The 12,019-nt window shown below is 27.9% G+C and overlaps 1 protein-coding gene across 1 annotated transcript in view; it reads left to right on the top strand.

Moving 5' to 3' along the window:
• Positions 1 to 4,999, top strand: part of LOC107438017 (eukaryotic translation initiation factor 3 subunit G) — a 19,576-nt gene extending 14,577 nt beyond the window's left edge. The window contains exons 9-10 of the mRNA XM_016050175.3: positions 3,461 to 3,567; positions 4,737 to 4,999. Of these exons, the coding sequence (XP_015905661.1) occupies positions 3,461 to 3,567; positions 4,737 to 4,755 (126 nt within the window). The 3' untranslated portion in view covers positions 4,756 to 4,999. The remainder of the gene's footprint in view (positions 1 to 3,460; positions 3,568 to 4,736) is intronic.
• Positions 5,000 to 12,019: the final 7,020 nt, after the last annotated feature.

Below are 12,019 nucleotides of genomic sequence, written 5' to 3'. Positions count from 1 at the left end.
TTTATTTATTTCTTTTTTCCTGATTGTTAGGTACTAAATATATTCTGATTTTAATCATTAAATTTTTTATATTTTGTGATTTTAATAAATCTTTAGCTTATTATAATTAGGTTTTACTTAGTTTAAAATAATTGTCTTAACCTCAATAAAGTTATATTTGTTAGTTTATTTTTGCCTTGGTTTAGTATTAGTCACTCAAAATAATATTTTTATTAATTTAATGAATTTACCATCTTAATTTATATATTTCTATCTGTTTACTTAGTTTTTTTCTATTTTTAAAATAGAAAATCTTGTTTAATCTGTATTCTTTGAGTTTTTCTTTATATTCTTAAAAGCTTGCGTGAGGTGATTAAATGCAATTTAATTTTAATTAAACACAGATTATTTGTATTAAACATTTCTTTATTTAGTTATTTTTAAAGGATGACTGAGTTGAAGAAAAGCTATTCCATTTTTTAATCTATTATTATTAATCTATAATGTTTTATTTGATGATAAATTATTGATCATTATGCAATTTTTAAGGTCCTTAATTTCTGGAAAAAAAGTCCTTAATTTTTTTGATAAAAGTCCTTAAAAGTGCTTAATTTTTGCTTTGATAAAAGAGTGGGAACCCTGTAAAGTCATTTTCATTTTAACTTAAATGAAAATAGTATACTCTATATCTCTTCTGAATTTTTCTGATGTTCTTAGTAGAGATTATTTTTATAACTGGGGTTAGTTTACTGTTTGAAAAAGTAAAATTTCCCTGACTGATTGCATATTAACTCATTATTATGGCAAGAAGGAGTCAATATGGCAAATGCTTAACCGTGGGAATCTCTTAATTCAATTGTTATAACTTATTCAAATTTAACTTAATTTTAGGAAAATTAACAGATGAGAATTAATACCATATATCCCAGTGTATTAGTTGACCTCTTATGTAAGTTGACCCCTATTTTTATTATGTAATGACAAATTTCTGGTATGTCAACTGCAGTAAAACTAACTCAGAAAAGTGCTGTTTTATTGTAAAATCTTAATAAACGTGGAATTTCAAATTCTTTTGATGGGTGGGGGACTATTTATTGTTGGATTTAGCAGATGAGTTGATTGCATTGCTGGAATCCATATGGCCAGGGTTGCAAAAAATCCACCTGCCCAATAAAAACCGCCCGGGTTTTACTGGGTAAAACCCACTCTGAAAAACCCGGTAAAACCCACCCCAAAGTGGGTTTTACTCGTTTTTTCTAAGATTGATTTCTTTTTTCATCCTCTGTTATATTAAAGAGCTATTCTATTGAAATATATATGTAGTCTAGCCTAAAAAAAATTAACCTACAGTGAAGAAACTAATTGTGTTGGAGACTGAAGAGTCACCTTGCCGGCTAGATTTGACTGTATGGCCATTGATTCGATTTCTATGCAAATAAAAAATCTTCCTCAAACATTTTTTAAGATTAAAATATAAATAAAAAGCTAACCTGTGTTAAAATAAGTTTCAAATGTGTGATGTATGTGAGTACATATAACATTTTGTATCGTGATATCAGAAGAAAATTTTTTCAGACTTTCACATCAATTTATTTGTATTAATTATCTATATGAAATCAATTTATAAAATTAAACTTAATTATTAATATTAAAATAAGGTACTTATCCCTGCCCTCTCTTCTGAAAACCCCCCCTAAAAACACGAAAAGCCGAATAGAACCCAGAAAAACCCAGGTTCTTCTACAAAAACCCGGGTTTTTGGCTATCTTTGGGTCATATGGCTATATGGTGACAGTTCTAACTCTATTTAATCCAACAAAGATGATGTTCTGGACTTTCTTGCTTTGTAGTTTTATGGCCTATTTTTTAAAAGTTTTCGTTTTTTTATAATTTTTGATATATTTTATAATTTTTCGTTTTTTTATAATTTATTATACATATTCCTCTTCACTCTGAAGCATGGAGCTTCAATCATCTCTCTCTACCTTTTACTTGATATTTTGTCTCTCTCCATGTTTTTCCTATTGTTTTCAATTTGCCTACAATCGCCCTGTGCCAAGCATTTTTAGGTCTTCCTCTTTTTCAATTGCCCAGAGGGTTCCAATCAAAAACTTGTTTTACTTTAAATTTTTCAAGTTTATGTAGAACATGACCAAACCATTTACATTTTTTAATTTTCACTTCAATTGGTTTCTGTTTTATTTTCTAAGGATTTCTTCATTACAAATTTTATGAAGCCACCTTGTTATGCAAGATTCTACTTATACTGTTGTTTATAAATATTAGTTTTTATTTGCAATATTTATTACCGGACAGATTTAACATTAGTATTGAAAATTCTAATTTTTATTGAATTTGTTATGTTTTTGTTTTTCCAGAATTTATTGAAAATTGCATAACTGTTTCAAGCTTTGTTTAATTTATTTAGTATATCTTCATCAGTTTCTCTTTTGTTTATTATACTTCCAAGATACGTTAAACTGTTTACCTCTTCTAGTTTATTTTCTAATTGTGTAGGGTAGTAGTTAACTTTCAAAATTTCAGTTTTATTTTCAAAATTTCAGTTAAATTTCATTTTCTTTACTTCTACGTTTAAAATATTTGTGTTAGTTTGCATGTTCTGAAAGGTGTTGTTCAGTAAACATAAGTCGCCTGGAAAGTCATAGTCGGAAAGATACAGCAAGGTTACATCTTATACCCCTTTTATTCTCTGATGCTCTCTTCATAATCCACTTAATAGCAATTAAAAATATTGTTAATAGGCATTAATAACTTGTGTACTGTTTTTATATTAATTTCATAGTACTTTAACAGCTTCCAGAGTAATTTTTGAAATACTCTTGTATAAATTAGTATAACTTAATTAGTTATCATAATTTTTTTTCTGGATGATATTTATAGTATTGTAACTAAAAAAAACTAAATGTATTAAGAAAATGTAAAATTTATTGTGTTACATTATTGAGAATAGGTTTTGAAAGGGGTAGATTAATCTAGGGTTATTCATATTTATCTCATTGTTTACAGTGCATCATTATTTAACGATCAACACATGCCCGACTTTATTGTCGGTATATATGATAACTTTCCCGCTTAACTTTTAAAAAGTCCACTGATCCACCAAGGAGTACATTAAGATAAGAAAAATGATAATAGAATCTAAATTTATAGATAGTGATTAACTGTCTTGTAAAATCCAATAGAACTGTAGATAGGCTGCATTTCTCTGCAAAATACTTTGTTAGCTCTTTCTTACACAAAAGTATGGATGGAAAACAATTTCTTGGCAATGGTGACTCTGGACTTTTTTCCCATAGAACCACTTGGTGAAGAACAGACTGAAATCATTTATTACAATGAGAAGTATTATTAATATGTGTATTTACATATCTGATATTGTTTTTCACTTTTAATGTTTTGTAAACTTTTTTTTCTTCTTTTAAAATTTCTATTTTAAAAATTGATTTACACTATTTTGCAGGGATTTGCATTCATCAGCTACCATCGGCGAGAAGATGCCGCTAGAGCAATTCAAAGTGTTGATGGCTTTGGATATGATAATCTTATTCTAAGTGTTGAGTGGGCCAAGTATGTCATTAATTCATACATTAAAATTGTTTTTTTTTCTCTTTTTTTATTTTAAAAAACAATATAATGTCCACTAAATCATGATACAACGTTCTATTATTCAATTCCATTGTAACACACTAACAATTATAGATAAATAAGTACTTTTTTAAAAATACATAAAAAAATTATTTTAAGCATGCCTACATTTAGTATGTAACCTTATTAAATAATTATGATTAAACGATGGTAAACAAACAAAAATTACCTTGCTTTTAGATATTACGTATTAATAAACCTACCTATAATAAGCATATTTATTTTAAAATAATGCATATTTTAATGTGAATATAATTTGCTACATTTAATGGGATTACTTTCATAAAATTATAACTGCAACCACAATTTAAAGAAAATGCCAAACAAATATAATTTGCAAAAATAAATACATTTTTAATACATTTTTTAGTAAACATTTAATAACATAATAATAACATTAGTAACATAATAATAACATTTAGTAACATAATAATGAATAACATTTAATAACATAAATCATTTAATTTTTGTTAATAATTTAAGGCCCTTTTTAATTATTTTGTTTTAAAAGATATTTCTGGTGCCTGGTGTAACTTTATAAAAAGGTTTTTACTGTAATATTTTAATTTTTTTTTAAACTGCAATTATTATTTTATGGAGAAATTTGTCTTTTTTTTTAAAAATAAAGATAACTTGAGAAATTGATTTCTATGTGTATTAATAGGACATAGTATCGTAATATTGTATAATGCAACTGGATAGTATGCATGAATAATAAGGATTTTGAATTATTCTTGTTTAAAAGTCATATGCTAATTGAGTAATAATGGAAAATCCTATCTGTCTGATTTATTTTGGATAACTTAATTAATGTTTATTCTTTTTAATTGTTTTTCGGAAAAGAAGATAACCTAATCTTTTGCAGCTTCCATCAATTTCCTATAGTTGAAGGAGTGGAAATTTTATGAACTTTTTTGTCATTTTAAAAAAGAAGTATTCATAAAAATTTAAACTAAGTGTTGCTTCTATAATGTTAACTTTTTGTTATATTCTTATTGGAAGATCAAACTTAGTATTCGTCTTCTTAAAATCTTTGTAGCTTGTTAAGAAAATGCATTTGAAACATTTTGTAATAAGATAATTTTTTTCAGGCCTTCTGGAACAAATTGAAAATAGCTGTTCATTTACAAAATGACTTTTGGATTTATACTATGAAATATCTGTATAACTGGACTTATATAATAAAATACAATTGTATTTGTTTGTTAAAAAAACTTTTGAACATACACATTTTAATTCTTTTAGGCTTATTATGTAATAAAATTCAATAGAACTCACACAAAAAATCCTATTAGATTTTTATTATGAAATATTCTACAAATAGACTCATCAAATAAAATTTAAATTTCTATTATCAGTGAATTTCTTTGTGTATTTTGTCTTATTTATTATGCATGTTAATTTTATGTACATTTCATTATAAAGCTACCGTATTATTTGTAAAAAAGTATACTAAGGTACTATTTGTAAGTTGGTAACAAAAAAATTACCCTTTCCCCCCTTTTTTTTTTAGAATAATACCACCCATGTATAAGGGTGAGAATAAATTTATCAAATAAGATCAAACTCAATTCTTCTTTCCCTTATGAACTAGTCTTACTCATGCCTTTAATATTAGTTACTTAAAAACAGCTCCTTAATTTTCGAATTGATAACACTTTACTTAGCTCAGATTGTATGCCTTTTGCTTCCTGAAATTTAAAAAAAAAATAATTGGTTGTTAAGTTACCAGTTTACTCTTAAAATAATAATTTAATAAGCATCATGTCATCATTTTATTACAGTTGTTAAATTAGAAAGTCTGTGTACCCAGTCTAAATTAAATTGATCACATGTGGGAATTTCCAAAGTCTTTCTTATCAGAAGAGATAATAGACATGAACTATTTGCACTTGCTAGAAAATTCCTAAGAAAAAGGAAAAATTCTTTTGAACTTAAGTATTAATTATGTTTTAAACATAGCTGATAAAAATATGATCTAGTTATTAATTTTTTATTGTGTATAAAGGTATATGTAATTTTAAATTCTGGAAAAAAAATTTACATTTCTGAAGGATTCAAAATTATATATTTTATTTAAATGCATGCATTAAACAATTTTTTATATAATTAGGCATGGTTTGAAATCATTTTGTTGTCACAAGCAATTTATTTTATTTAGAGAATCATGAAAAGAAATTGAAAAAAAATTCAGATATTATGTGAAATGTTAACACTCAATTGACCTGCAATTTTACTCTTAAACTATGTCGTGTCATGGCTGTTTGTTATTAAGTAAAGTAAAACATTCTATACAAACTCCAATAAATTTTATTTATTCTCCATTAAATGGAACTAAACTTTAGAATAATCAATATTAGCCTGTGTTTCATAAATTAAAATAGATAATGCAAATATAATGGTGAATTGACTTGTCACTGGTCGACAATGTATTAAATAATTTAAGAAGTAATAAAAATGATTAAATGTTTGAAATAAAATAATGCTTCTTTGTAAAGAAATTTTAAATTATGTTATCCATCATAATTTTTAAAAAAACATCAAATGAAAAATTTTTTTTAAATGTGTTTAATGAGGAATTTATTCAAGAATTTAATAAAATCATTTGGTATTTTTAAATAGCAAAAGTTATTGAAGGTTTTTCACTGTTGAATACTTGTTTTTTTTTTTTTTTTTTTTTTTTTTTTTTTTTTTTTTTTTNAGAGAAAACAGACTTTTCATACCCTTGCTACTAAAACTGCAATTTCTCCTTATTTTCTACGAGTGCATTTTTCACTCTTCTTTTTTTTCGATATAATTCCCTTTATTTAACGTTCCCAGGGTGATTATGAATTTTTTTTTTATCTCTTATGAAAAGAAAAAATTACATTTTTCTTTTCATAAGAGATAAAACCATTCATAAAAGAAGGTTATCAAACAGGGATTATATAATTTAGAAATTCCCTATTTTGCAGGGTTTTTTTTTTTTTTTTTAATTTTTTTTATCTCTGTGTGACGGAAAACATGTTTTGATCCTTAGCCTTTTCACAGGACATCAAGCTACCAATGTGAAATATGAAATTTTTATATCTTTTAAAAATTTTATAACTAGAAAAATGATGCGTAGTGTATTTTCAGTTATATAGTGTTTACATTCATTTTAATAGCTTTTTAAAGTACTCTGAATGCAAATGATTAATTTAATATTAGAATTTTTTGAACTATTATTAATTTATTTATAACATTTAACACTTTTAATATTTTTTTTCAAAAAATACATATTTTTTCACATATTGCCTGTGTATTTTGTCCCATTTTTTATAACTAATTCTCGCGTAATTAACAATGCAAACGTTCAACTTTTCACAACTTAAATTTACATTGCAATATTGCTTTTGCGATAAAATCTGCTCTAGCGGTTTGAAAAAGATAGAAAATTCTGTAATGAAATCCAATTAAATTAAAATTGCTGCATTTCAGCTAGTTAGAAAGGGATCAACATTTTGATTGGCGAGGAATTCCTGATGGCGATTACGATAAATTCTGCTTGTGTTCGTCAGGAAAGAATTGATACATGCATTGGTAAGTTAAACGCGGAGAAGCAGTTACAATTTCAGCTTTTTAGATAGTCCGGCTTATGATTGATTGATAATGAATTCTGGCGATAAATATGTTTCTTGTTGTCAGGAAACAGTGGTGTGTAAACGTGTGTGGATGCTCAAGGCAAACTTTTCAATTTGATAACTCAATTTTGAAAATAGAATAATAATAATGTAATCAAGGAAGGGGCACAAAAAAAAGTCAATTGCGTATTTACATTTGAAGAAGATCACGTATACTCACACATGTGATCAATAATGTCAGCCCCTCTGCAGAGGATCAAAATTGTGATGGCATGTCTTCGGATCATCCCCAGGGATGTTTCCCAGACCGTCGCCAATAGCCCATTGTACAGCTCTAGTGCGACGTAAATGAACTACAATAATGTCAGCGCCAGCTGATCGTCTATAAGCAAAATGGCATGTTAAAGTTGAGCTAAGTTTCTCCACGTAAGTTAGAATGTTAATTAACGTAAAGTTAATTACAAAATTAAAGTTAATTTAATTAACGTAAAGTTAATTAAATACAGCGCCGTATTGCTTATCGAATTTGTTGAAATATAACTCTTCCGCTTCTACGTTTTTTACTTAACTAAAATTTATTATTTGTTCATGTATTTTATTCTAACCGTGATATATTATTGTTTTGTGTACCTAGCAATGCATAATTAGTTTAATATCTCATGGCTTTGTGCCTGTCTTTGTGTTAAATATGAAATATATAGTGAAAGAATAGAAATCTTTGGGAAAGAATATAGAACGTGTCACTATGGAGAATTGATGCTTGCGAGCTTGGCTTTCTCGAAATAGAATAGAAAGAACAGTTGCTTACGTAAACAAATGCTACATTTCAGCAACCAATCAGGATCGAGATACCCACACTACGTCACTTGCAGGTATCCTATTTAACTCTTAAAAAAAAAGAAATGGTATACATATATTCATTTTTTAATCATTATTTTCTCAATACTTTTTTACGTAAATGTATGCTTAAATTATTATATGGTAAAAAACTTATTATTTCCAACAAAATATTTTGAAATTGCAGAATGTAAAAATATTTAAATTTTAATGACGTATAACTTCATTAAAATTTAAAATGGTAATTTTATTTGAAATCATATTTTTTCCTTCACAAAAGTTGAAATGTTGAATTTCATAATAAGAGTAAATCTAATGGACTGAAGTTTTAGTGCCGTTAGTCGTCAACTGGATTCGTCCCCCTTTTCTGTATGCCTGGGATTTTTGCCCCTTCCGCTAATCTCTATGCACACCACTCAGGTAACCATTAAAACTTATTAACAGATATAGAAAAGTGTCACTGGTCGAAAAGCGTTTAAAATTTACATTAACAAAAATTTCTGTTTGGAGATAATATGACTATAAAATCTGACTCTAGCAGTCAGAAAATGATAGAAACTTGCATTTCCAACAATACAGAGATGCACTTATAATTCGTGCCTTTTTAGCTAATCAGACAATGGTCGAAAATTTAAATTAGAAATAATATAACAATAACTTCCATTTTTAGCAATCGGGAAGCGTTTTAAACTTGTACTGAAATCAGACACAGAACTCCAGTTGAAATTTGATCAAATTGGCTTGTTAGAGCAAAAATTGTAAATTGATACATTTTCCTTGGCGATAATAAGATGCAGCGATCTGACTTGTGATGTCATTTAGCACAGAGCTTAAGATAAAATTTTAGTGCTTTACGCTAGTCTCAAAGTTTGCGGAAATTTTATTGACAATAAATATCTTTTAACTATAATATCGGAATAAATTCTTCTTGTAATGGTCTGAATATAATTCACTGTTGTATTGTCGCCCAGTACAGAGAACTTTAATTCAGATTTTGAGTGTTCTAGTAAATCTTAAAATAATTAGATTCTTATTGACGGTAAATCCACTTTATCGATCATATAGCAATAAATTCTGTTCGCAGCGGTCAGGAATGATCAATTGCCACAGAACACCTAAACTGTCGATTTTCTGCATAAAATCTCGATATTGACAGGTATATCACTGAAAATAAGCAGGAGGAAGGACCATACCCATATTTTCCCCCATGTATTGTACACGCCCACATGCACATATGTGTTCTGTTTTTACTTTCCAATGAATCGGTTCCAATATCCCGTTTCGATGAGTGCTATGCACTGCTATACATGTGTTAAATTTCATGTTTATTGATCCTGTCGCTCATCATGAAATCGAAAAATTCTCCACAACTGTCAATGTACAGTAAATCTGTATAATTTAAACTTCAGGTAAACTAACTAACTTAATTCAAATAAAAAGGTCTGACTAGTTTTCCCTAGTAAGAAAAAATTTGTCTCAAAATTTTTAGTAGGGGAAAAATGGGGGTTCTGCCGCAGCAGGAGGTGTACAACTCAACATTTCAGATTCGGCTACTGCCGCAGAAGGAGAAATACAACTCAACAATCTATGACGACAGGAGTTTTTCTGAGATTGTGAGATCCCTATTTTAGATAAGGTTTTATCAGATGGTTTATTTTTATCTCTTCTTTAGAAAGGGAAAGAATTATTTCTAAGTCCCGAAAATAAAAATAATTCTTTCCCTTTCTAAAGAAGAGATAAAAAATAAACCATCTGATAAAACCTTATCTAAAGTAGGGATCTCAGAAAAAAATCCCTGTCGTCATAGATTGTTGAGTTGTATTTCTGCTGCTGCGACAGTAGCCGAATCTGAAATATTGAGTTGTACACCTCCTGCTGCGACAGAACCTCCATTTCCCCCCTACTATTTTTCGATCTAAGTTTTCATTTAAATTATTGAACTTTTATTTGTTTTGTATTTATGTTAATTTTTTTAAATATTATTTTGTTTCAGATCGACACTAGGAGGCTCCGTCTTCTGTTCGCTTTCGCCAGCCAACCAACAAAACTGCTGACCAAGTTCCTTTTCATTCCCTTCTCTAATTCTTTACTCCTAAGTCTCGTTTACTATTCTATAGTTTTTTATGACTTAATGACTTTTATAGTTTAATTATATTAAAACCTATGCCTTCGGGTTATTACCGTTCTCCAATCAACGGAACTGCTTGTTCGGTACTTTACAGATCGCTTCGCTTGCTTTTTTCATCTGTCATAGATGTCCAGCTCATCCATCTATGAGTGAAATTACCCCTCGGGTGGCAAACAAATCATATTTGTTCTTTGGAAAACGCAATTTTGTAATTAAATTACTCGAAATAAATTAGACAAAGTAAGACGCTTTGTCCATCCTCAGACGTTGTAACTACAGAGGGAAAAAATCTTAATTCTCCTGCTAATAGTTTTCTCTACACTCAATTCAGGGCAATAAAGAATCATCAAGTTTGACTTAAAATAACTCAAAAACTAATATTCTCTTATTTAAACTACAATTAAAGATTATACCTCCTGCCCCTTGCTAGCTATTGTTTGTACCCGTTGGTAAATATTTTTAATTCATCAAATTCAGCCCGAAAGAAGTTGAAATTTTAAATAAAAAATTTTTTAAAAGTTTGAATTGTAAAGATTTAAATGGAAAAATAGCTGAGACATGATAAAAAACAGCGGAAGGAGGTAAAGAAATTGATTGTTTGACGTCACCGGAAAGGGAAAAGAAAGCGCTGCAGGGCGTGGAAAAAAGAGAACTCTCTATATTAATTCATGTAAATATTAACAAGACCATTTAATTAAAATTATCCTATTATAAAATAAAGGAGAATATTTGGCTATGGATCAACCCGAAAGATGTGGAAAAAATAAAAAATTTTCGTTGTCCTTTCATTTTTAAATTCCAAAACAAATTCGAATTCGAAATTTTATCATACGTCAGTAGAGTACGTGGCTGCAAAAAAAAGAAGAAAAAACTATACCTTTACTGTGATTAATTTTTCTTTTACACCGATAAACCGATAGTATAAACTATTTAATTAGGTACTCCAAATCTAACTCGAAATTGAAACAATGTGAGACGAGTTACCCATTTACAGACATCAAAGTACATATAGCCTCTAAAATATCATTATTCTCTTGCCAGCAGTTTAGCTAAACTAAATTAAACATAGCAGAAAAAATAAATTATTTAAAATTGATGTAAAATAACACCAAAAATTCTAATTGCATCAATAACATCATGATATCTGAATGTTCTTAAAACATTTCTTTAGTGAATGTGAAATGTGCAAAATTTCACATTGTCTAATCTCCAATTTTAGAGTTATGTCAGCGAAAAGTAGTCTCGGTGAAATTTCCCTGAAACAATGGTGATGGCGACAGGAAATTTTTCTTTAATATAGAGAGAAACGTAAACGTATAAGACAAACGCAATGAAAAAAAAAAACTCAATTTTATTGTTTTGATTTATATCAATAATATTCACGCAAAAACTATTTGGAGAAATTTAAATATCGCTTTATTTTATATATTTATTTTTTTCTCTTTTAGGAGAAACATGACTTTATTTCTTCTATAGAACGTCGGTTAAATACTTTTCCGGTAAGGAAAAAACAAATTATAAAAGTAAAAAAAAATAAAAAATGAGAATGAACGACATTACAGTGAATACCAATTCATATCCCAGAGAATGTTTTTAAGAGAAAATAAAATCCTAAATTTCCATACATAAAAGGAAAATATGGGGTAAAAGGGGAATTTCATTGGAATCAGAAATTTTACTATGCACTAGTAACGTTTAGAGCGTGAATCCAAACCTCGTTTTTGGCTTACGATTGAGAATGATGAAATGATTCCAAAGGAAATAATTTTTTTTAAAAGTTAATTTAATTCGCTTTTTCAGAAAATGA

This window comes from Parasteatoda tepidariorum, chromosome 1 (genome assembly GCF_043381705.1).
Source record: "Parasteatoda tepidariorum isolate YZ-2023 chromosome 1, CAS_Ptep_4.0, whole genome shotgun sequence".
Lineage (NCBI taxonomy): Eukaryota > Metazoa > Arthropoda > Arachnida > Araneae > Theridiidae > Parasteatoda > Parasteatoda tepidariorum.
The sequence above is the reverse complement of the archived record's forward strand: the minus strand, read 5'-3'. Positions and strand labels throughout refer to the sequence as shown.